Here is a 25597-nt window from a genome sequence, read left to right on the forward strand (position 1 = left end):
ACTTCAGCCCCAGCAGTCAGACCTCGGAGCCCACATTCTCCGCCTCTACCCTTAGCGTTGACACCAACTTGGATGTCTCATAGGCACTTCAGGTTTCACTGTAGTTCAAAACCAAACTAAAACTTCATCCCCCTGTACACTCACCTCGATGGTTGTTTTTTGATTCTTTGTCTCATTGAATGTCATTTCCTTTTCATCCAGCTGCTGGGTGAAGACCTATTGGACATTCCTGACGCCTCCTTCCAGTGCGTTCAGTCCTCAGTCTAATCAATCACTAGCGCATTGTAAATGTTACCTCTTGAATCCTTTCACTTCTTCTATTTCTAACTGTTAACCTCAGACAAACCTGTATTGCTTGACTGGGTTGCCGCTTGTGGCTCGAAGTGTCAGTCCCTAGACACTTGGGCATGGTCTCTGCATGTACAAACCAACACCCCTGCGCCTCCTCCCCGGCCCCCGGTTGTGTATGTGTGTTTATACTACTTAAAACTCCCTCAGTGGCCACTCCTGGTTTTTTAACAGGGCAGTGTAATGTAATGACAATACCTGGCCTGGGCTGACCTTTCCTCTCGTTGCATACTCTTCCTCCTGGATGACAGGACCTTTCATGGGGCCAGGACTATTTTATGATTGCTCCTAAGTTGCCCCTGCCTGGACTTGAGCACTCTCTCTTCTCCCGGTCCCCCTGTAATAGAGAACAAATCTGACTCCATATTGGATCTGCTCCTTTGGCTTTGACCACCGTGCCCTGTTCCCTAGGCTTAGTCCTGCTCACTCTGCACTCGCATAAAGATAACAACGTTGCAGAATAGAGAGCAACGTTTGTTTTGTTGGAGGTTTGCAGGAGCACCATCACCCGGCCCGCGTGGACGGCTGCAGGAACAAAGGATTCTTGCACCAAGAAGTTTGCAACAACCAACCACAGCCCCTCCTCTGGTTTTTTGTATAAAAGGAGCCTGTATTCTGACTTGAGGAGGATGGTTCTCCAAGACATTAGTCTGCCATCCTCTCGGTCTGCCAGCTTTCCGAATAAAGTCGCTATTCCTTGCCCCAGCACCTCGTCTCCCGATTTATTGGCCTGTCGTGCGGTGAGCAGAACGAGTTTGGACTCGGTAACACCCCCAGCTCCTACTCATCTTTCTAATCTCAGCTCAAATAGCACTGTCTTGGATAAGCTTTTCCTAACCAGCCCCCCCTACCCCTGCCCCAGACGGTATCAGTTCTGGTTACAAATTACTGGAACACCATTTAGAGCATGTAAAGCATTTTGAATCGTATATTTTTATCATTAGTTTATTGTTTGTCTTTCTTTCCTAGACTAGTTCCTTGAGGGCTGAGCACCAAAATGGGTCCTGAGTGCATCTGAATGAATGCACATGTCTGGTTCCATCCATTAGGCTTTCTTCATGAGGGAACTGAAGCCCGAACCCTGTAGGGTTGTCATTCTTCCTTCCAGGGTGGAGTTTGCCACTTACTAGCTACAGGTGGTTACTTAACCTCCCCGAGTCCCAATTATTTTATCTGTTCCAGAAGGATAAAGATAGTACCTACCTCTTAGGTTGTTTTGGGGATTACATGAGTCAGTAAAGATAGGGCACTGGGAACATAATGAAATACTCAGTTAGCGGTAGCTGTTGCCATTAGCGTTGGGTGCTACCCAAGGCCATTCAGCTGTTTAATGTGGAGCCTGCCCTGGATACCAGTTCTCCTTCTTGACTTTCTCCGTGCTGAGATCGTTTGGAATTCTTGCAAATTTATTCTGCCATGAGCCAGAGTTCATCTTTGTACTTTCTTTGAGAAATGGGTTTTGCAAACTGCCTTGAGACGGCGTGTGCACATGTGCACATTTTGTTGTCTTTAACCCAATTGCAAACAAGGATCAACACCACCCTCACCCGCCCCCTTCAACTAGACGGAAGGCATTTCTGATGTGGAAGGAAAATTGGTGCTTACTCAGGGAACAAGAAGGTTGGGAACAGGTTTTATAGGACTTTGAATATCAAATTAAGGTCTTTGAAGTCAGGTATTTTGGAAATAAGAAATAATTAAAGGGTTTTAAGTAGGAGGTGAATTCTGTGCATGGAATTATTTTTAGAAAATTGATCTGACTACAGCAGTTGGAATGGAAGGCTGAATTTGGGTGATGCTCTCTGATGAAATTAGGGAAGTTAGGAGGGAGAGCTGGGCTTTGTGGGAGAAAAAACGAACTTTTATGGATTCAAGTTGAATTGCTTGTTGGACTTCTAAATGGAGGTGGCTTCAGGTTAAGTACATGCAACAGAGTCAGGAGAGAAACCTGGGAAGGAAGTACTGAAACTATGTGTGTAGTATGACTGAAAAAAGGTAATTGAGATATTAACACCTAGTATGCTAGCAAAAAGGCTGATCCTAACACAATTGTTAGCTATTATGTACTTCTGAATATACTTGAAGGTGATGAAACTATTTTACGTAGTACTGTGTACGTTAGAATTTTCACCAGTCAGCACAGCCTTCCCACTAGTTAATCTGATTTAGTGATGTGCAATTTAGTAAAATGTGGCAGATTACCTTGGTTGTGTTTAAGGAGAGATAATTGAAGGAGACATGCTGTTTTGTAGTTCTTCTCTGAAAGGCTGAAGAAAAGCAGTAAATATTAAGCACTAGATTGATTTTATAAATATGTTACATATACCGCATTCTTCAAAAATACTCCTCAAAAGGAAGGAAAACATGAAAATTGGGATAAAGCTCTTGACATGAACCTCATGGAGGTGGTAGATTCGTAAGTCCCAAGATAACCAGCTTGTGTGTATGTGGGAGTCCGTAACGTGAATACCTCACTAACTCAAATGCTTGTTCTTTTTTTTTTCCTTAACTAGGAATTGTGGTGCTTGGAATAAACAGAGCCTCTGCCAAAAATTCATTGAGTAAAAATCTTATAAAAATGGTGAGTGTAAAGATTCAACTGTTTGCTTCTAATATTAAGAAACAGTGTTGATATCAATCTGAAAATGATTTTTCCCCTTTTCCCTCCTTAACCCTCCCTGTTTCTGTTTAGCTCTCAAAGGCTGTGGATGCTTTAAAATCTGATAAGAAAGTACGGACCATAATAGTCAGAAGTGAAGTCCCAGGGATATTCTGTGCTGGTATGTAAATAGATTAAGTTTTTAAAACTGTAGTCTAATTTTTCCTTAGCGATCGTCTGTTTTCAATTATAAAGTGTTCTGTGGTTTGAATGTCATTACCAACAATTCCTCTTTGTCTGTTTTTTACTGCTTTACAAGAAAAGAAAAATGCTTTGTCAGTATTAGAGACTTTTACAACATGTGGAAAAGTTGTTTTGGAAGTTGAAAGAATAATTTGAGCCATTAAAATATTCCTTGCTAGTACATGAGTAATATTTATGAAAGATCAACTGGGAAGGAAACATTGCGTCTTTTAGTCACAACAGTGTGTTCTGTATTTATGAGTTGTTTAAAAAATGCTTTATTTGAGTAGCAGTAGCTGCCCCAGGACAAAGTGTTAAGTATAGACATTTGCTTTGGAGATTGGTGTTTGTCGTAGTTCTCACTCAAGTATGTGTCCACAAGTCGGATTTCTAAATTGGTATCTACAGCAGTGAAAGCTGGTCTGTTCTCTGTTTGTGCTGTATTACCAAAAGCCAGAGATCAAGTTGCCTTGCATTTTCCATATTTGTCAGTATTTCTTTTTTGGTTTTTTGTTTTTTAATTTATTATTTATTTTTAAAAATATTTTTTATTGATTTATAATCATTATACAATGTTGTGTCAAATTCCAGTGTAGAGCACGATTTTTCGGTTATACATGTACACACATGTATTCATTATCACATTTTTTTTCTCTGTGAGCTACCACAAGATCTTGTATTTATTTCCCTGTGCTGTACAGTATAATCTTGTTTATCTATTCTACATTTTGAAATCCCAGTTTGTCCCTTCCCACCCCCCATCCCCTTGGCAACCACAAGTTTGTATTCTGTTTATGAGTCTCTTTCTGTTTTGTGTTTATGTTTTGTTTGCTTTTTTTTTTTTTTTAGATTCCACATATGAGCGATCTCATATGGTATTTTTCTTTCTCTTTCTGGCTTAGTTCACTTAGAATGACATTCTCCAGGAACATCCATGTTGCTGCAAATGGCATTACGTTGTCGGTTTTTATGGCTGAATAGTATTCCACTGTATAAATATACCACGTCTTCTTTATCCAGTCCTCTGTTGATGGACATTTGGGCTGTTTCCATGTCTTGGCTATTGTAAATAGTGCTGCTGTGAACATTGGGGTACAGGTGTCATCTTGAAGTAGGGTTCCTTCTGGATATATGCCCAGGAGCAGGATTCCTGGGTCATATGGTAAGTCTATTCCTAGTCTTTTGAGGAACCTCCATACTGTTTTCCACAGTGGCTGCACCAAACTGCATTCCCACCAGCAGTGTAGGAGGGTTCCCCTTTCTCCACAGCCTCTCCAGCATTTATCATTTGTGGACTTTTGAATGATGACCATTCTGACTGGTGTGAGGTGATATCTCATTGTAGTTTTGATTTGCACTTCTCTGATAATTAGTGATACTGAGCATTTTTTCATGTGCCTGTTGATCATTCGTATGTCTTCCTTGGAGAATTGCTTGTTTAGGTCTTTTGCCCATTTTTGGGTTGGGTTGTTCGGTTGTTTCTTATTAAGTTGTATGAGCTGCATATATATTCTGGAGATCAAGCCTTTGTTGGTTTCATTTGCAAAAATGTTCTCCCATTCCGTGGGTTGTCTTTTTGTTTTCCTTGTGGTTTCCTTTGCTGTGCAGAAGCTTATACGTTTCATTAGGTCCCATTTGTTTATTCTTGCTTTTATTTCTATTGCTTGGGTAGACTGTTTTAGGAGAACATTTTTGAGATGTATGTCAGATAATGTTTTGCCTATATTTTCCTCTAGGAGGTTTATTGTATCTTGTCTTATGTTTAAGTCTTTGATCCATTTTGAGTTGATTTTTGTGTATGATGTAAGGGAGTGTTCTAGCTTCATTGTTTTACATGCTGCTGTCCAGTTTTCCCAACACCATTTGCTGAAGAGACTGTCTTTATTCCATTGTATATTCTTGCCTCTTTTTTTGAAGATTAGTTGACCAAAAGTTTCTGGGTTCATTTCTGGGCACTCTATTCTGTTCCATTGGTCCATATGTCTGTTTTTGTACCAATACCATGCAGTCTTGATTACTGTAGCTCTGTAGTATTGTCTGAAGTCTGGGAGAGTTATTCCTCCAGTCTCTTTCTTTCTCTTCAGTAATGCTTTGGCAATTCTAGGTCTTTGATGGTTCCATATAAATTTTATTATGATTTGTTGTAGTTCTGTGAAATAGTCAGTATTTCTAAGTCATGAGATTGAATGAATCTGTTTCAGTTAGTAAAAAATGTAGCTGATAAAGGTAAAAATGCTGATAATATGCAGTATCATTGTAATTTACTAATAAGTAAATGAAGATAGAAGTTGACTGAGGCATAAAAAATTTTTTTTCAGTAAAAATATAAATGGGATAATCCACTTGAGATAATCAAACACTTGAGGGAACAGCGTACAGTGTTTTATTCATCCCACAAGTATGTTTTGAGCATTTCGAGTCTACCCAGAGCAGTGCAGGGGACGTGGGGGGAGTGTTTCTAGACAGAATGTTTTTAGAGCTATCTTAGTTGTGGCTGATGTTGGTCAGTTTCATTGTTAAGGGTGCTCAGCTTTTCAAGTTTCAAACTCTGTAGCTTCGCCTTAAAGTAAGGCAGGATTCTATGGTATTTAGGAACATTCGGTATAAATGAGTTGTATTTTAGCTTTTGGTATAATGTACTGTGTCTAAAAGGATTAGTTCAAACTTGAGTTTGGTAATCAGAGAGAGCAGGATTCTTCTCGTCCGCAGCCTGGGCGGTGATGTTCTGAGTACAGGCTTCTGCTGTACATCTGTCAGATGCGAGTGGCGCCGTCCTCCCGGTGGGGTTTTTGGAGGCGTCGTGTGGCAGTGGACGTCAGTGCGGTGCTCGTGGTCATAGCTGTCACTAGATTTTATAAGGGCTTCATATATTGAAATTTTTTTCCCCTTAAACAATATGAAAAACTTACACTGAGAGAATTGGGATTCTTGTATCTGTGACCTTAGGACCAGGTAGGAGACTGTCTCTCCAGGTGACTGAGTCAACGCCATGCTGATGGTTCTGAGGACCCCTGACAGGCTCATTGGCCAGACGCAGAACAGTCTGGGGGCTTTTAAGGGAGGCCCACTTACATGAATCTTGGAGGAGTGACGGTGGTGCAGTGAAGGCGGAATGACATTCAGAAGGAGGTGCTGATGGTCGTAACTCGTCACTGGCTGTGTTGGTAATAGGTTTTATAATTGTAACACTGTAATTCCTGGTAGAATTCTTTTTGTTTTACCTCTGCTGCCCATTTGTTTTGTGTCTCCACATTGTTAATGCTCTCTGGAAAAGGCTTTACGCTTTAGTACAGTTTACAGCTATCTTTTATAGGTTGCCTTTTTGGGGACATATTATGTAATATACCAGATGCTTGACCCGATTAAATACTGTAGCCTGGACTACGTCTTCCCAAGGGCTGAGCAGGTCTGTTTTCTTTGCCCTGTGTGCTTTTCACAATGAGGGTAATCTCCTATACTTAAACTCATAAGGTTTGTTACTGTATTTTGTCCAAAAATAAAAGTTTGAATTATAGAAAAATTGGAGAAAATCATTTGTTTTGGTAACTTAGAGTGTGTAATAGAACCATTCTTTCAAATTTCTCTGAAAGGTAGTCTTATGTATATTTGAAACAGGCAGTTTAGTAGGTCTGTCTTCATTAACATGTACACATTAAGTGTACTGTAAGTCTGTGTAGACAAAATCTGTTTACATACTTAAAAAGAATATTTAAACTTATATCCTACATTAGTATAAAAGTCTTACTTTTACTCAGACCTCATTTATTTATTATTGTTGGAGAATAGCCTTTCACATCGTTAGAGCTTTAATTTCTGTTCTGAAGCAGACATATTCAAAAACAAAATCCTCAAAAATGTACTCATTTATTGGTAACCCCAACCCCCTAAAGTTACTCATTTTCCCTCTTCCCTTTCTGCCCCCGCAAAGATTTCTCTTCTCTGTATGTCTGTATTCTAGTGGCACCTTGTTTATTTCCCAAAACTTAAAGCTTATGAAGTGGTCTTGCCTCAAATTTCTTGAGGATGGGAACTTCTGTTTTTCGTTTTTGAAAATCATCTTAGGTGTTCTCACAACACAGCACGCAGCAGGGACCCAGGAGGTGTTTGCTGAACCTGATCAGCCTTTGCACTGTGCTGTGATTCACTGGTGGTGTTTTCAGGGGCTGTTGGGATGTGAGCAGCTTCTCTGAAATTCGCTGGTCGGGTCTCTGGCTCCTCACTCTGGTTCAGGCTTCCACGTCCTTTTTCTAATACGCTACAAGAACAGCTAACTAAGCCCTGTTCATAACACGATCGCTCCAGGCACTGGAGGCTGGACTGACTTCTCATTTAAATCTATTATTTAGAGTCTACAATCGTATTTTACTTATCTTTACGTTTTTTAAATTAGATTTTAGTTTAAAAAACAGGTAGTATGTCAGCATGTGTGAAATGTAGACAATATGTGTGAAAAGAATACAAAGAGAAGTCCCACTCTTACCCCCTCCCTCTACGCCATTCTTTCCCGAATAAAAACAGCAATGTTTATTATTTTATTTCATCCTTTTTGTATTTCATTATACAGATGCATACAAATATATGTAAATATACAGATATATGTGTACTCGGTAGAATGTTAAGATGCTATATTTAAAGTGATAATGTGAAAAGTATGTTATAGTGTGGAAAATACATGTAATAAGAAGAGAGCTATGTGTGACATGTCACTCGCATTATGACTGCACCTGTGTGAGCTGGGTGTACAAATAAAGTCACAGCTTAGGCGTGATGTTTTCCTTCTTCTGCCTTCAAAGTTTCGGTAATAATAATTATAGTAAGAAATTATATTAAGGTAATACATACAAAGTAAATAATTTTGAAAAAATTACCAAGCATGTTTAGTATATTTTTCAATCTTGGTAACTAAAATTGTGACATTAATTGCATTTCTGAATTATTGTTGCAACATTTAGGAAGAAAAATTTCAGAATAACAAGACCTTACACGACTCTTCAGATGCTTTCATTTTACAGAATCTCTGTGAGGTTAAGTACCTGGTTAAAGGTGGTGGCTTTGCTGGAACTACTTCTGACTCCTAGGGCAGGGTTTTCTTTACTGTACCAGTGGTTTTTAATCTTTTGGGATATGAAGTCTCCTTTTTGAGCTCTTAAAGTTTCGTGCACTTTCACACTGTAGTGGTCCTGTGTTGACTGAGATGTGTGATGTCACATGCCACTCTGAGTACAGTAATCTATTTAGATGAATTTTCTGTTTGACTACAGTGATGCCTAGATCCAGAAAAAATACATATCGTAGTTAGCATGGCTGGAGACCACGTTTCCTCCACATGCGTGCTTTCAGATAACCGTGCTGCGCCCTGGGCCCGACTCCACGTTGGGAGTCAGCGTCGTGGATGTATCTTTCTTGTGGATGCACTGCTCTGGGTTCATGGCTTGCCTGAACGTCTCTCAGTATCCTGAGAAATAGCATTTTGGTAGTCAGGACTCACTGTGAAATGTTTAGGAGTTAGAATTTTAATATATTTAATGGAATTATGAAAAAGTCCTTTTAAACTAGGCCACTGCATCAGATGGGACTGTTTGATCCTAGTCATCTGTGTGTTTTTGTCCTGTTAGTGTTCTGAGGCTAAGTAGCAAAGTACACACGTGTTGTTTTTACTATAAAATTTTTGAAATGAAATTTTGTGAGAAATTACTGAGTCTGAGGATCTTTTCTTTTGAAATTCCTGAAATAGATTATAAACAGTTCTTGGTAATTGATTCCTGTATGTAGAACTCTAAATTGAGTATTTCGCTGAATTACACTGGTGTGGGTTTTTTTTAAAAAGTAAAGGTACTTTTGCTTCTGCTTTTGAGTTCTAGTAAGTTGTCTTCTGACTAAAAACTTCTCACTAAAATTGTTAACATGCTTTATTGAATGCTGTATTTTCAAATGGAGGTAAATGTCATGACATGATTAAATATATGGGGACCTCTGACTAGTGAACTTATCTATTCAGTATTGTTTCAGAATCTCAAGTTATCTTTGTGTATTTGAGTGTTAGTCCCTTAGAGAGTTTGTAAGTAAAGGGAAAGCTAGATAACCTACAGATTTGTGTTTAGTTTAGCATAAGATTCTTTTTTTGGGAAATTAAAAAAAAGTCTGTGTTACAGAGATACGAATTACTTGCAAAAATGTACCAATTTCAAGTACACATGTAGTTGATTAATTTTGACAGATGTTTAAACCATGAGGATAGTTGTGCTATAGAACATGTTCTTCACTTAAAAAGCTTTCTTTTTTCTTTTTAAATTGAAGTATAATTGACTTATAACACTGTTAGTTCCAGGTGCATGGCAGAGTGATTCAGTCTTTCTCTACGTTACGAAACGGTCACCGTGATAAGTCTAGTTACCATCTGTCACCGTACAAAGTTATTAAATATAATTGACTGTTCCCCTGTACATTTCATCCCCGTGACTCATTTATTTTGTAGCTGAAAGTTTATACCTCTTCATCTGCCTCCCCTATTTCACTCATCGTCCCACCCTTGCCCCCTCTGGCAACCACCTGTTTATTCTCTGTCTGTGACTCTGGTTTTGTTTGGTTATGTTTGTTGATCTGTTGTTGTTTTGTAGATTCCACATATAAATGAAATCATACGGTCTTTGTCTTTCTGTGTCTGACTGACTTCATTTAGCATAATGCCCTCTAGGCCTACCCATGTTTCCGCAAACGGCAAGATTTCATTTTTTTAATGACTAATATTCCACTGAAAATATATGTCATCTCTTTATCCGTTCATCTATCAGTGGGCACTTAGGGTGCTTTCATATCTCGGCTGTTGTAAATAATGCTGCCGTGAACATAGGGGTGCATATGTTTTTGAATTAGTGTTTTTGTTTTCTTTGGAAGGCTACCGAGGAGTGAAATTGCTGGATCGTATGATAGTTCTATTTTCAATTTCTTGAGGCGCATCCATACTGTTTGCCATGGTGGCTGCATGACTTTGCATTCCCACCAGCAGTGCGTAAGAGTTACTTTTTCTCCACATTCTCACCAACACTTGTTATTTGTTTTCTTTTTGATAATAGCCATTCTGACAGCTGTGAGGCAGTATTTCATTGTGGTTGTGGTTTACATTTCCCTAATTAATGATTTCATGTGTCTTTTGGCCATCTGTATGTCTTCTCTGGAAAAATGCCTATTCAGGCCTCTGCCCATTTTTTAATTGGGGTGTTTGTGTTTTTGATGTTGAGTTGTATGAGTTCTTTCTTTGTATATTTTAGATATTAACCTCTTATTAGGGATATCATTTGCAGAAATATCTTCCCATTCAAGTAGGCGGCCTTTTTGTTGGTTGATAGCTTCTTTCACTGTGCAAAAGCTTTTAGTTTGATGTTGTCCCATTTGTTTACATTTGCTTTTGTTCCCCTTGCCTGAGGACTTACTTCCAAAAGATTTTTGCTAAGACCAGTGACACAGAATGCTGCTTACGCTTTCTTCTGGTTTTGTGGTTTTGGGTCTTTAATCCATTTTGAGTTTGTTTTTGTATATGGTGTGACTATGGAGTCCAGTTTGATTCTTTTGCATTAACCGTCCAGCTTTCCTAACACCATTTATTCCCCTGGTGTACGTTCTTGCCTCCCTCATTGCGTGTTAATCGCTCCTATAAATGGAGGGTCATTTCTGGGCTTTCTGTTCTGTTCCCTTGCTCTGTGTGTGTGTTTTGGTGCAGGTACCGTGTTGTTTTGATTACTGCAGCTTTGTAGTGTAGTCTGAAATCGGGGCGTCTCATACCTTTAGCTTTGTTCTTTCTCAAGATCCTTTTCCCTATTTGGATTCTTTGGTGTTTTTATACAGATTTTAGAATTATTTGTCCTAGTTCAAATGCCATGGGTCTTTTGATGGAATTGCACTGAATGTATAGGTTGCCTCGGGTAGTGCGGTCATTTTAACACTGTTCCTCAGCCCGTGAGCACAGAATGTCTTCCCGTTTGTTGGTGTTGTCTTCAATTTCTTTCATCATTGCCTTGCAGTTTTCTCAGAGTAGGTCTTTTATGTCCTTGGTTAGATTTGTTCCTAGTTAATTTTATTATTTTTGATGCAGTTGTAAATGGGGTTATTCTCTTATTCTTTCTGATAGTTTGTTGTTAAGTGTATAGAAAGATCACAGATTTCTGTATATTATTTTATACCCTGCAAGTTTACTGGATTCCCTGATGAGTTCTAATGGTTTTTGGTAGTGTCTTTAGGACTTTCTGTCCAGGGTATCCTGTCATCTGCAAACAGTGACAGTAAAGTTATTTACATCCATTCTTCTCCCGAGCTCACTGAACGTCTTTGTGATCTTTATCTTGAACTCTTTATCAGGTAGTTTCTTGTCTCCACTTCACTTAATTCTTCTGGAGTTTTCTTTCTTTGGTACATTTTCCTTTGTTGCCTCATTTTTCTCAGTTCTCTGTTTTTACCTCTCTGTATTAGGTAGGCTGGCTACACTTCCTGATCTTGGATAAGTGGTCTTATGTAGGAGACGTCCTATGGGGCCCAGCAGCACATGCCCTTTGGTCCCCAGAGCTACGTGCTCTAGGGCTGCCCCCTATGTGGACTGTGTGAACCCTGTGATGGCAGGGCTGACTGCTGTGGTCATGCTGGGAGATGGGGCTGGCCTCTGGCCTGGCTGGCTGCCAGGCTCTGCCTTGTGCAGAGGCTGCAGGTCACTGGTGGGTGGGGCTGGGTACTGGGGCAGCTGGCTTTGGGATCAGGTTGTCCTAGGGCTGGTGCCAGCCTGCTTGAGGGTGGTGCTGTTAAAAATCTTTCTTATGCCCATATGGTGTCGTATAGCCTATCCCCTCCCCTTCTCCCACCCCCTTAAAACACTGATCTCATTGCTCTTACCATAGTTTTTCCTCTTCTAGAATGTCCTACAAATGGAATCCTTCTGTAGATGGCCTTTTGTATCTGGCTTCCTTCCCTTAGCATAATGCTTTGAGGTTCACCCATGATACGTGTTTCAGTAATTTCACTTTATTGCTGAGTATGATTTTCATTATGTCACTGAGCATTTGTTTTACTTGCTAAATAGCCATTGCATAGTTACAGCACAATTTGTTTATCTGTTTTGCAGTTAATGGTCATTTGGGTTTTTCCACTATTTTGGCTTTTACAAGCATGTTTTTCTTTCTTTTGGATAAATAATTAAGAGTGGAATTACTGGGTTTTATCATAACTGTACATTTCATTTTATGAGAGACTGCTACTATTTTCTAGCCATTCTGCATTCCCGCCAGCAATGTATGATAGTTCCAGGTGTTCTGCATTCTCGGCAACACTTCATATTGTCAGCCTTTAATTTTAGACACTCTAGTGGGTATGTAGTTACATGTAATTGTGGTTTTAGATTGCATTTTTTAAATGCGTAATGACTTTGAGCATCTTGTCTGGTGCTTTTTTGTCACCTGTATATCTTTTTTTGGTGAAGTGTTTATTCACATCTTTTACCCATGTTTTAATAAAAATAAAAATGAAAGATCGTCTTTTTATTGAGTTAAAGAGTTTTTAATATATTCTTGATACAGACCTTTTGCTGATAAATGATAAAGATAAGTAAGAGTATTTTTACTCCTATTCTTTGGCTTGTCTTTTTCTTAACAGTTTGCTTTGAAGAACAAAAGTTTTTCAGTCGAAGTCCAGTTCATCTATTTGTTTTCTCTTGTGGTTTGTTTCTATTTTGTGAGCTAAGAAACCTTGACCTACTCCAAAGTCACAAAGACTTTCTCTCTGTGTTTTCTTCCAAAAAGTTTTCAGTTTTTATGTTTTATAGTTAGACCTGTGATTCATTCTTAGTTCATTTTCGTATATATCATAAGGTGTGGATTTAGGTAATGTGGTATAATAAAATATATATTTGGTTTTTGCCCTGGGTCCCTGGCACAGAGCTCCTAAAATCCTGGGAATTTCTTTGGAGTAATGAGTATCTTCTGTGTGCTAATGAGATGGCTGAAGGCAGGGGCCCCAGATGACTTTAGAATGGGGTGGTTGCCAGAAAAATCAGTCCTGGGGTTAGAGGGTTAGAACTTAAGCCCCACTCCCCCAATCTTGAGAAGGTAGCGGGGCCAGGGATTGAGTTCAGTGTCTGCTGGACAGTGGTTTACTCAGTCACGCCTAGGTAGTGAAGACGCCATAAAAACCTGTAAACGATGAGGCTTGAGGGGGATTCCAGGCTGGTGCACACGTGGGATTGTCGGGAGGGCGAGACTTTGTGCCCCGCCTCCCCGTACCTTGCCCTGTTCATCTCTTCCGTTTGGCTGATCCTGAGTTGTGTGTCCTTAATAATAAACTGGTAAATGTAAGTAAAATGTTTTCCTAAGTTTTGGGAGTGATTCGAGTGAAGTATTGACTCTAATGGGGGGTTTGTGGGAACACTTGAATGTTTAGCTGGTTGGTCAAAAGTCTGGGTTCTCCCCGGGACTTAGGACCAGCGTCTAAAGTGAAAGCAGGCTCGTAGGGCTGCGCGATATCGTAGGACCCGCGCTAACTTAGGGAGTCAGCATCAGAATTGAATTGAATTGTTGGACACCCAGTTGGTGTCAGAATTGGTGAATTGGTGTATAAATCACCCCCTCTCTCCCCATTTAGTGTCAGCAATAGGCCTGGCTGGACTGGCCCCCAGAACTCAGGAAGTGCTTGATTTATTATTACTGGTTTATTCTAAAGGCTACAACTCAGGAACAGCCAAGTGGTAGAATGCATAGGGCAGGTACCCTCCCAAACATGTGTTCAACAACCTGGAAGCTTCTTTTTTTTTTGACAGGGGGAGGCAATTAGGTTTATTTATTTATTAGCGGAGGTGCCGGGGGGTTGAACCCAGGACCCTCTACCGCTTGAGCTACACCCTCCCCCAACCCGGGAAGCTTCTTGAACCCAATTGTTAATGGATTTTACGGAGGTTCCATTACATAGCCAGGACTGATTGAATCATCGGCCATTAGTGATCGGTCTCTGGTCCCTCTACTGTCACCGGAGGTTGAGGGGTAGGGATGAAAGTTCCAGCCTCTTGTCATGGCTTGGTCCTTCTGGTGACCAGCCTCCATCCTAAAACTGTTAAGGGGCCTGCCAGCAGTCATCTCATTAACATAAACCCAGCTATGGTTGAGAGGGGCTCGTTATAAATAAAAACAGAATATACCGCCATCACTCAGGGAATTCCAAGGGTTTCAGAAGCTCTGTGCCAGGATACAGTGACAAAGACCACATAGAGTTTTTATTATACTTCAGGGTTGTTTTTTTTAATTCATATGTATGTCCAGTTCTGTCACCATTTATTAAAGACTAACTCTTCCTCCACTGAATTATCTTAGGGCCTTTCTAAAAAGCCAGCTGCCATATGTATGTGTGAGCTATGCCCAGGCTCTCTGCGCTGCACTGTCTCAGTTGCTCTGTACAAGCCTTGAACATTCTCGGCTAAATTCAGTCCTAAACATTGTGTATTTTTTGATGATACTATAGAGTGGCTGCTCTTAATTTAGACTCCCGATTGTTACTGCTAGCATGTGGAAATGCGATTGACTTTTGTGTGTTGACATTGTATCTTGCAACCATGTTAAACTCACTTTTTAGTTCTAGGAGTCATTTTGTAGATTCCTTGGTATCTTCTAGGTAGATGGTCAAGTTATCTGCAAATAAGGACAGTTTTACTTCTTCCTTTCCATTCTGTTGGCCTTTTGTTTTATTCTTCTCTTAAAATTAGGCCTTTATTGCGATGTTGAATAGAAATGAAATGTCCATCCTTGCCTTTTCTTCAACCTTACGGGGGTGCATTCAGTCTTTTGCCATTAAGTGTAATTTTGCTGTAGATTTTTCATCAGTGTACTTGACTAGGGTGAAAAACTTTCTATTCCCAGTTTGCTGAGTTTTTTTGTTTGTTTTTTTAATCATGAATTGGTGTTGAATTTTATCCAAAAATTTTTTGTACCTATTAAGATGATTATGTGGTTTTTCTTTTTCAGTCTCTTCATATGGTGAATTGATTGATTTTCAAATATTAAACAACTTTGTGTTCCTGGAATACACCCTTCTTGGTCATGATGTACTATAGCTTTTATATATTGCCGGATCTAATTTGCCAAAGTTTTGTTGATGAATTTTGCACTTTGATCGTGAGGGAAATTGGTTTTTAATTTTCTTGTCATGTCTCTGTTTTTGGTGTCAGGGTGTTACTGTTCTCATACAATGAATTGGGAAATGTTGCAGTTTTGTTTGTTCTGTTGTGCTGGATGAGCTTGTGTAGAACTGGTGTTGTTTCCTACTTGGTTGTTACGTAAAATGCACCAACGAAGCCGTCTGGTCTCGGAGCTTCTTTGTGGGAAGATTTTTAACTAAGATTTTAATCTCTTTAGTAGATAGAAGACTATTCATGTTATCCATTTCTTTTTATGTTTTGATAAATTATGTCATTTAAAGAAATTGCCTGTTTTATCCAAGTTTTTAAATTTATTGGCCTAAAATTGTTCATAATGTTCCCTTATCCTTTTAATGTCTATTGAATCTATATTGATATCTCCCCTTTCATTTTTGATATTGATAATTTGTCATTTTTCTTAAAAATTCTAGCAAAACTTTGATTACTTTTCATGATTGTTTCAAAGAACCAGCTTTGATTTCATTGTTACTGTTTTTTTCCTATTTTCTGTTTCATTAATGTCATTATCACTTTCTTTCCTCTGTGTGCTTTGGGTTTAATTTACTTCTCATTTTCTAGCTTCTTAAGGTGGAAGCTTAGATCATTGATTTCAGTCCCTTCCTCTCTCCTCATACCAATGTTTAATATTATACTTTTAATTTCTCCACTCGAACATGCCAGAGATGCCATTAAAAATGGCTTAGATTACTGTTTGTGGAAGTAATAATTATTGGCTGTTGCTAATTCATTTCTGACCTTGTTTCCATTTTTTAAAAAATACCTAAATGATATTTTATGCTCTTAGATGTTATTTTCTTTTTTAAAAATAGGAAGTATGTATTAGTGCTAACTTGCTGACTCCTCTCTCTGCTTCCACTGTTGCCCCGCTGAGGCACACTCCCCATCGTGTAGCCCGAGGAATCTTAAAAAATAATCACTTCACACTTCCTGCTCCAAATAACCCTCAGAAGTAAAGTGTGGTGGCTGAATGATGCCCCCGAGGATGTCCGTGTCTCAATCCCCGGATCCTATGCGCATGTGATCTCACAGCGCAGACGGGGCGTCACGGATCCGTGTAAGTCAGAGATCCTGAAACGGAGCTGTCGCCCTGGGTCACCCAGTGGGGCGATGTGTAGACAGGGGTCTGTGTAAGAGGGAGGCGGGAGGGTTAGAAGTTGGGAAGAGAAAGGAGAATCAGGGAAAGGTCTGCGAGGGGAGAAGTGACGGCAACGCAGCGGAGAAGCCCTGCCCCGCGGGCGCGGACAGCCCCGGGAGCCGGCGAGGCGAGGGAGCTCGCTCTCTGGGGCCTCGGGGGCGCAGCGCTGCCAGTTTCAGGCTCCTGACCTGCAACTGCGGACGATCCCGCTGAATTTGTGGTTATTTGTGGGGAAGCTGATGCCGCACGTGTGAGTCTCCCGCCCCGGGTGCCTCGCCCCTCCTGCCGCTTGCCCCTCCCGCTTGGCCTCGCAGCCCTCGTTCTCGGCGGCACAGAGCTCAGCGCCGCTCAGACTCCCTGTGCACGGCGCTGCCTCTGCTCAAGTGTCATCTCCTTAGAGAGTTGTGACCGAGTCATTTTAGCCGAAACAGGCGTCTCCACTTCCCCTCACCGTCTGCCACATTTTCCTATTTTAGCTTCATCTTCTCAGTTCCTGAATTTATTTTTTAGTTGTTTGTTATCGATCTGCTTCTTGTACAGATAAGCTCACCCCCTGGAGTCTGGATAGGAGCCCAGCGCCCGCACAGCGCCGAGTCCACTGAAGGCGCTTAACAGATAGTTCATGGGACGAAGAACTGAAAAATTTTGGTTGCTGATGTAGTGACGTTGGCAAAGTGTCATGGTTAAGTAAAGCAACCTATGCTTTTTGGTACAGTGCGTGTATAGGTGGCTTATGGGGTGAAGAAGAGGCAACTGCTCTTGGCCATTCTCCCCCAGTCCCGTGTCCAGGCCTGCCCAGTTAGGTCGCCTTGGTGGGGAGGGGACATTAGAAGGCACTAGAAGCCAGAAGAGGTCTTCCATGCAGAAGTCCCCTCTTTCACGAGGCCAGGGGAGTGTAATTCAACCCATGACCCTGGGTCAGGTTTGGTATCGCTCCAGCCGCTGGAAGGGCAGAGCTGAAAAAATTAGAAAAAAAAATAAGAATTTATATCAGTCTCTGCCTCTGGCAATTTATATTTAGCAGCACAGGTTGCTTTCTGAGAGGGTCCCATGGGAGCCAGAGTTAGACTGGACCAGGGTTAGGCAAACCTTTTCAGTAAAGAGCCAGGTAGTCTAGGCTCTGTGGGCCTCTTGCAGTCTTTATCATATGTTATTAAAATTTTTTTTTTAATTTTTATGATGCTTTAGGAAAAAGCAGACTGTTTGTAGCTCGAGGGCCATATGAAAGCTGGGTGCAGAGTGGCTGCAGTGTTCTGAGCCCTGGTTCGGGCGCTGTTCCTTTGTCTTGTCTGCTTGACAAAGTCCATTTCCTGGGACCTAGCCCCTCACCTGCAGCTGGGGAAGCCGGACTCAGCTTCCTCGAGCTTCACAGCTAGATGTTAGACAGCTGGCCCGTGCAGGCTGTGTTGTGTGTCTTAACACACATTAAAAGTGCCCTCTTTTCTTGTGTGATTGATGAATGATCCTGCTGACAACTCTGCTACTCACAGTTGTACAAATATTCTGTTCAGTGAGATCACCTTAAGGGCGAATGCTAGACTCAAAGGCCACTACCATTTGAGGTTTAAGGTTCCTGGAAACCTCCTGGTTAGAATTTCCATGTGAGTAACTTAGGACTTTTGGGGGCAGAATAAGATTTGAGAGATGGAGGTGGTCAGTGTATTCACGCTTTCTAAAGTAAAAATAAAGCCAACATGATTAATACATTACATATATTACATATTACAATATAACTTACTCATTTAAAGTATTTGTAATATTATATACTTGTTATCTCTTAACTGTAAACCTCTGGAAGTTTTCTCCTCTTGAATTGTATGAAATATCTGTAAATTGGTTTTGCTTTTGTAGAGATAGGAGAGCCCTTACTGGGTGTCCTTCTGAAAGCGTTGTTTTGTCCTGGCAGGCGTTACTCCCCTGGAGGATCTTCCCAAGGCTTTTGAGGCTTGTTTTAGAAGTTTCTGGTGTCTTCACTAAATACCCAGGTCTTCTGTGTGTTTTCTCGGCTCCCGCTGGCCGTGATGGGAACACCAGGAGTTGTTCAGGCCAGAGCTCCCCGTTGTTCTTTCTCTGATAGTTGCCTGTGAAATGGCAGCCGCCCCGGCTTAAAGCTTAAGGGGCGCCCGTGTAGATTATTGCAGCCCCTTCCCTGAGAGGCGCTCTCCTCTTTGGTTCCCTGTCCTGCAGATTCCAGCCACACGGCCTCCCTGAGCTCTCGTCTCTGGGCATCAGCAACACCACTGTGTTGTTGCATTTAGGGCCCCCTGCCTTACACCCCAGCTTAGAATGTGCCTGGGAAAGAAAGCTGGAACAGTCAGTGGGCTCCCCGATCTATCTGGCACTACTTGTTGATCAGCTTCTGAAAGATACTTCATATTTACTGGGAGAGGAAGGGCTCGTGCTCCAGTACCACTGACTCCCCCACAGTCAGAGGCAGACGCCTCCAGTTCCCTCAGCGGGGAATGGTGCTTAGGAACCAACATCCGAGTGCTCAGGGTGCTCCTTGTTCCCGGGGCGTCTCTGCTTCTAGGCCCTTGTACTGCACACAGCTAAGAAATAGGGAGGTAAAAAAATTAGGTTATACGTGTATACACACATACTTATGTCAAGGTCTGTATTTATATATTGAAAACCATGAGTTCATACAAATAACTGTTTCCAGTCCATCACTGCAGGATCCACTCTCACTCTCTCCCGTTCAGTAGATGTCATATTTTCAGTGTATTTACTCACTTGCTCATTCCTCTAGTAATGGAGAAAATAGTTTCAAGTGACTGGTGCCTACCACTGTGATAAATCCACTTTCTAACTAGAGTTTAATACTTAGAGTATTTATGTCTTTAGACGGAGGGTAGCGAGTAAAAATACTGTGTTGAAGAGTTATTTACATGATTTCCTCTTCAGTTAATTATGTTTAATTCGTACGAAGTAAAATTAGGTTTCCTCACTCGTTTATTTCACCTTGAGTATGTGAAGTGTCAACACAATTTCGAAAGTCAGAGCTGTCCACGGAGGTGTCACTGCCCCTTCCTCCTCTAGTCCCTTCCGATTTCCACCCTCGAGGGTTGTTAATGAATCTTGTTAGCTTCTAGTTTATCCATCATGTTTCTTTCTGCAGAATTAAGGATATGCTTGTTTAAGCATCTCCATTCTTGTACCAGTAGTGTCCTATACATGCTTCCTTTTATCCTTCACTGTTTTCGGTTAACATATATACTGTTAACCGAAGTTAACTGGGAGTCACTCCATATTAGTTCACAGAAATGTGATGATAGCTGGAGTATATGAGGGTTAATGGGACTTTCTCAGGATGGAGCTATGTCCCCAGTTTGCAGGCTGATGACACCGATCCTGGCCCTGTTTGAGATGGAGAAGTGATGAGACTTTAGAAGAGAAGCCTTCAGGCAAGCCGGGGGGGGGGCCTGGGATGCTGGGCAGAATGGATGTTCTGGGTTATGGTTGGTGAAAGGACACTTCACTGTGAGGAAGAATGAAGGCCTGTTTATTAGAGCCTGAGTTCTGGTAACATTCTGTGTCAGAGCACTCATTTTCATTTAATGGGGAGTTGCTATAAATGACTCTGAGGAAAATTTGCTATGTAGATTTTTTTTAATTAATTTTTTTAGAGAAGTTTTAGATTCACAGCAAAGTTGAGAGGGAGGTACAGAGACTTCCCGTACACCCCCCGCCCCCACTCACGAGGAGCCTCCCTCGTTATCAGCATCATCCACTGAGTGGTACCTTTGTGACAGTTGAGTAACCTCCATGCTTACAAGTGAGTAACTCTGCACAAGGGTTCACTCTTGATGTTGTGCGTTCTGTGGGCTTTGGCAAATGTAAAATGGCATGTATCCGCCATTGTAGCGTCATGCAGAGTATTTTCATTGCCCTGAAATTTAGAGGCCAGTTGTGCTCAGCCTGTTCATCCCCTCCACCCTCACAACCACTGATCTTTTTACTGTCTTCATGTTTTTTGCCTTTTGCAGAGTGTCAGGTAGCTGTTATCATAGAGTATGCAGCTTTTTCAGATTGGCTTTCACTTAGTAGTATGCATCTAAGTTTTCTCCATGTCTTTTCATGCCTTGATAGCTCTTTCTTTTTATTGCTGAATAATTTTCCACTGTGTTGATAGATCACAGTTTGCTTATCCATTTATCTGCTGAAGGACACCTTGGTCTCCTCCAAGTGCTGGTGATTATGAATAAAAGCTACTGTGCATAGCAGTTCAGACTTTTGAGTGGACGTGTTTTCAACTCCTTTGGGTGACTACCAGGGAGCGTGGTGGCTGGACTGAATGGTGAGAGTCTAGTTTTATAAGAATCCACCAAAATGTCTTCCAAAGTGGCTGTACCATTTCGCCTTCCCACAGGCAATGGAAGAGAGTTTCTGTTGCTCTACATTCTTGCCAGCATTTGGTGTGGTCAGTGTTCAGATTTCCGCTATTCAAACGAGTGTGTGGTGTTACCTCTTCGTTGTTTTAATTTGCATTTCCATGATGAACTGTGATGTGGAGCATCTTTTCATGTCCTTATTTGCCATCTGTGTATCTTCTTTGGTGAGGTGTCTGTTAAGGTCTTTGGCTCAGTTTTTAACCAAATTCTTTATTTTCTTATTGTTGAGTTTGAAGAGTTTGTGTCTTTTAGATAACATTCTTTTATCAGATGTGTCCTCTGCAGGTATTTTCTCAGTCTGTGGCTTGTCTTCTCATTCTCTTGACTTTGTCTTTTGCAGTGCATACTTTTTGGTTTTAATGAAGTCCAGTTATCCATTATTTGCTTCATGGATTATGCCTTGATGTTGTATTTATACATTGAATTTATAGATCAAATTGGGAAAAACTGATATCTTAACCATTCTGAGGCATCCTATCCATGAACATGGACTGTCTCCACTTATTTAGTTCTTTTTCGCTTTTGCTCATACATTTTGTAGTTTTTCTTGTATGAATCGCTTACATATTTGATTAGATTGGTATTACTTTGAACAAATTATTATCTGTTAGCTCAGTGAAGAAGAAAGAGAGTAGAAATTTTTATTTTACTTTCACTTACTCCTTTTTGGATGCACTTCCTTCTTTTTGGATGCCCTTCCTTTTCTTTATGTGGATCTATGTAATTTTCCTCCCCTCTAAAGAACTTTATTATTATTTTTTTTAATATTTCTTGCAAGGCAGGTCTCTTGGCAACAGATTTTCTCAGTTTTTGTTTTTCTGATAAAGTTTTTATTTTCCTTCACTTTTAAAGGATAATTTTGCAGGTACAGAATTCTTGGTTTGGTGGTGTTTTTCTCTCCACACTTTAAATATTCCGCTTCACTCTCTCCTTGCATGGTTTTTGAGGAGATGTCAGGCGTAATTCTTATCTTTGTTCTTTTATGGGTGAGATTTTTTTTCCTCTGGCTTCTGTCAGAATTTATCTTTGACTTTTCTGTAGTTTGAAAATATTATGCCAAGGTGGGTTTTGTTTGTTTGTTTGATTTTTATTCGTTTTTTTGCATTGTGTTGTTGGTGTTCTTGGTGTTCTCGGTGTTCTCTGAGCTTTCTGGGTCTGTGGTTAGTGTCTGACATACATTTGAGGAGATTCTCAGGCATTCCTGGTTCAGATGTTTCTTGTTCTTTCTGCCTTTCTCCTCCTTTTGGTAATCCTGATATGCACGTATTACACTTTCTGTGCTTGTCCCGCAGTTCTTCGGTGTTGGGGTTTTTATCTTTAAATTTTTTTTCAGTCTTTGTTCCCTTTCTCGGTTTTGGAAGTTTCTGTTGTGACAGCCTCAAGCTCAGAGTCTCCCCAGCTCCATGCCGCCTGCTGAGAAGCCCGTCGAAGCTGCCGTTCATTTCTGTTGCAGTGTTTTAATCTCTAGCATCTCTTGTTTCTTTCTCAGGGCGTCCATCTCTGCTTGCGTTGTCGGTCTGTCCTTGCGTGCCGTCTGCTTTACTCATTAGCGCCCTTATTACCATATTAGGCATCGTCATTTCAAGTTCATGGTCTGCAATTCCAGCATTGCTGCTACGTCTGTGTCCGTAAATTGTGTTTTGGTGCCTTGGTGTGCCTTTTACTGTTCACTTGCCAGCCCCGCATGGTGATGTGCTGGATCAGGGACCCTCCGTAGGTAGGCCTTCAGTGATGTGGCGAGGTGGCGGGAGGGGAGGTGTTCTGCGGTGATGCTGTGATTAGGTCTCAGGCCGGTCGTGAGCCTCTGAGCTGTGAGCTTTGCGGGTGTTTCTCCGGTTGTTTCCTGCCCCCTTAGGTGGGGCTGGATGGCCAGAGCGGGCTGGAGTCGGGTGTCCCTTCCTCCAGGTCTGTTAGGCTCTGCTTGGTTAGTTTCCCCGAAGGCAGGCCTTGTTGGGAACAGAAGTCTCTGGTATTTCAAAGCGGCTCCTCTTCCCCATCCCCCGCCAGCAGGAGGAGGGGGGTTTTGCTCCAGTATTTACCCTGAGAAGCCGGTGAGGCTCTTGGAGGTGAAACGCACAGAACTGCTGGGTACCCTGGAGTCTAACCCTCAGCGGTGCTCCCGCCCAGCCTCCAGCAGTTCATCAGCTGCGTTCCAGGTCTTCCTGCCCTGGCGGTGGTTTGCGCTGCTCGCGCGTCTCAGCCCTGGCGTGCTGTGGTTCTCTGTACCTGCCTGTTCTTCAGTCTCGGGGGCAGCAGTTTGCCCTGTGCCTTCCTCTGCTCTCTTCCCGATCCTAGAAGAGCTGTTGATTCAGCCTGTTCAGCTTTTCACTTGTTGTTAGGACAGAGTGGCAACCTCTCGGCTCCTTCCATGTGGAACTGGGAACTGCAGGTCTGTATAGCTCCTTTTAGACTGAAATTTTATATTTAATTGAATTAAAAGGTAGTTTCAGATCCAGGATGAAGTCTGAGCTAAAAGTGCTTAAGAATTAGTGTTGCTTTTAAGGCTTGAGAAGCTGTGAGGGTAGTCATAACAAGAAGACTACGCTCCTGAGCTTTAGTTGTGTCTCTCCCACTCAGAACCTTGGCTGGAAGTTCCCTGTAATGGTTAGGGCTAACCTTTATGCCCTCGCCAGTCACGATCCCATTCCTTGGGAACGGAGTAGCCTGAAGTTGGACCCACCTGTTATCATTTATAATGTATCGTGTAGTACATACCAAGCATCAGTTAGGATTCTCTCAGTTTCATGTTACAGAAAAATGGATTCCAAGTTGACTTTACCTTATAACGTTGTTAGAATTGTTCTAATTGAGTGATTCTGGACTGTTGTGAAGCTCCTTTGGCTTCACTCTTTTCTGTCTGCCAGCTTCATTCCCAGCTTGGTAGCCTGAAGCTTCAGTAGTTCAGGGCCTCCCACCCACGGATGACCACGTTGAAAGGAGGAGAACGCTTTTGCCCAAATTCAGGTTGGAGCCCTTGGATTGATCTTGGTTTGATTCTTGGGGGAAGAAAGTACACTGGTTAGCTCAAGATGTGGGAGTGGGTTTAAGTTCTTTCAGAGGACATGGAATGGGGGGTGAGGGGTGGGGGCGGGCTAGAGGCCGACACCAGAACAGACATAAGGCTGCCTTCAGGAAGTGGCAAGAAGGCGGTAGATGCTAAGTAAACAGCCAGTGTTCATGAATTTTAAAATTCCTGCTATAAATTGTCTTCTACTGCAGTCCAACTACAAAGGAAAACTTGGATTCCTTTAATTTATTCATTCATTTCTTCATCCGATTTCTTGGAGGGGAGCCTGTCGTGGGCTGGGTGCTGTTCTGGGATCTGGGGACGCAGCCGTAAGAAGGCCCGAAGTCACCTGCTCTTGTGGAGCCCCAAGGCGTGGGGGTGGGGGAGGCAGTTAAAAAACACGAATGCAAACATGTGCTGGGTCCAGCACTTACTGGAGTGCTCTGAGTGCAAATTAAATGGGGCGGGGAGAATGAGTTGTTGTGGCTGGTGTGGAGGATGCTGTTCCATGCGTGGTGGAGAGGGAAGGCCTCGGTGAGGAGTTGAGTGAGTAGAGAGTCCTGGAGAAGTGAGCTGGTGAGCCTTAGGGGTGTCTGTGGAGGAGTGTTTCAGGCAGAGGGCGAAGCAAGAGCAGAGCCTGGAGGCAACGTGATACTTTGCAAGATAGTGGGAGAGCAAGAAGGTTAATGTCTGGAGCAGGGTGAATGAGAGGAAGAGAGCTAGGAGGTGACGTCACAGAGGTAGGAGTCCAAGTCATGCAGAGTCCAAGTGACGTAGACTTTTTGCTTCTACTCTGAGTGAAAAGAGACTCTGTGGTGTTTTAAGCTAAGGAGTGACCTGATATGACTGAAGCTTTAAAAGGCTTGCTCTGGCTGTGTGTTGAGAACAGGCCGTTCCAGAACTTCTGCCTTTTGATCCTCAGCAGTTAAGGTTGTACTTGGACCAGTGTAGCCGTGGTGGAGGTAGTGAAAAATTGTTGGATTCTACATATATTTATATTTTGAAGGTGGAGACAGGGATTTATTGATGAAAAGGAGGGGGTATGAAGGAAAAGAGTCAAGGTTGACTCTGTTTTGATCTGAACATTGGAAGGATGGAGTCCCCATCAAGTGACAAGTGGAAGAAGGCAGGAGGAACATGTTCTGGGGGAGGAACTTTAGTAGTTGGGGGAGGGGAGTGTTTACGGTGCTCGAGATGCGTATCAGACATTCAACTGGATGTGTCTAGTAGGCAGTTGAACTTAGGAGTCTGTAGTTCAGGGTAGAGGTCTGGGCTTGAGGTAAGAATTTTGATATCATTGGTATACAGGTGGTGTTTAAATCTCTGAGTAAATGAAATAAGAACAAGCAAAATAGTCCAGAAGATGGTGAAAAAACAGAGAGGGAGGTGGAAGGAGAAGGAAAAGAACTAATGGACTCTCCCCAAATGCAGTGGTAGAAATAAATTCAAATTTATTACCTATCGTAGTCAATGTCAGTGTATTAAATTCTTTAGAAGACAAACAGTAGCTGGCTTAAGAAAAGTTATCACTAAGCTGCTGTAAGAAACACTTAAAACATAAGGATATAGGTTGAAAGCTGAAGAGAAGAAAAAAGATATTCCAGTCCAATACTGACTAAAAGAAAGCTCATATAAATATATTGATATCAAATGAAATAGATGTTGAAGCAAAGTTCTATTAGAAATAGTTATC

The 25597-nt window shown here is 41.7% G+C and overlaps 1 protein-coding gene across 7 annotated transcripts in view; it reads left to right on the forward strand.

The window, feature by feature from the left end:
* Positions 1–25597, forward strand: part of AUH (AU RNA binding methylglutaconyl-CoA hydratase) — a 144616-nt gene that overhangs the window by 15662 nt on the left and 103357 nt on the right. For 6 of the 7 annotated variants that reach the window (XM_032470909.1, XM_032470914.1, XM_032470908.1 and 3 more), the window contains exons 2-3: positions 2862–2929; positions 3041–3128. The exons of the other annotated variant lie outside the window; for it this stretch is intronic. In XM_032470909.1, the coding sequence (XP_032326800.1) occupies positions 2862–2929; positions 3041–3128 (156 nt within the window). The remainder of the gene's footprint in view (positions 1–2861; positions 2930–3040; positions 3129–25597) is intronic. 7 annotated transcript variants of the gene reach the window in all.

Source organism: Camelus ferus, chromosome 31 (genome assembly GCF_009834535.1).
Source record: "Camelus ferus isolate YT-003-E chromosome 31, BCGSAC_Cfer_1.0, whole genome shotgun sequence".
NCBI classification, from domain to species: domain Eukaryota; kingdom Metazoa; phylum Chordata; class Mammalia; order Artiodactyla; family Camelidae; genus Camelus; species Camelus ferus.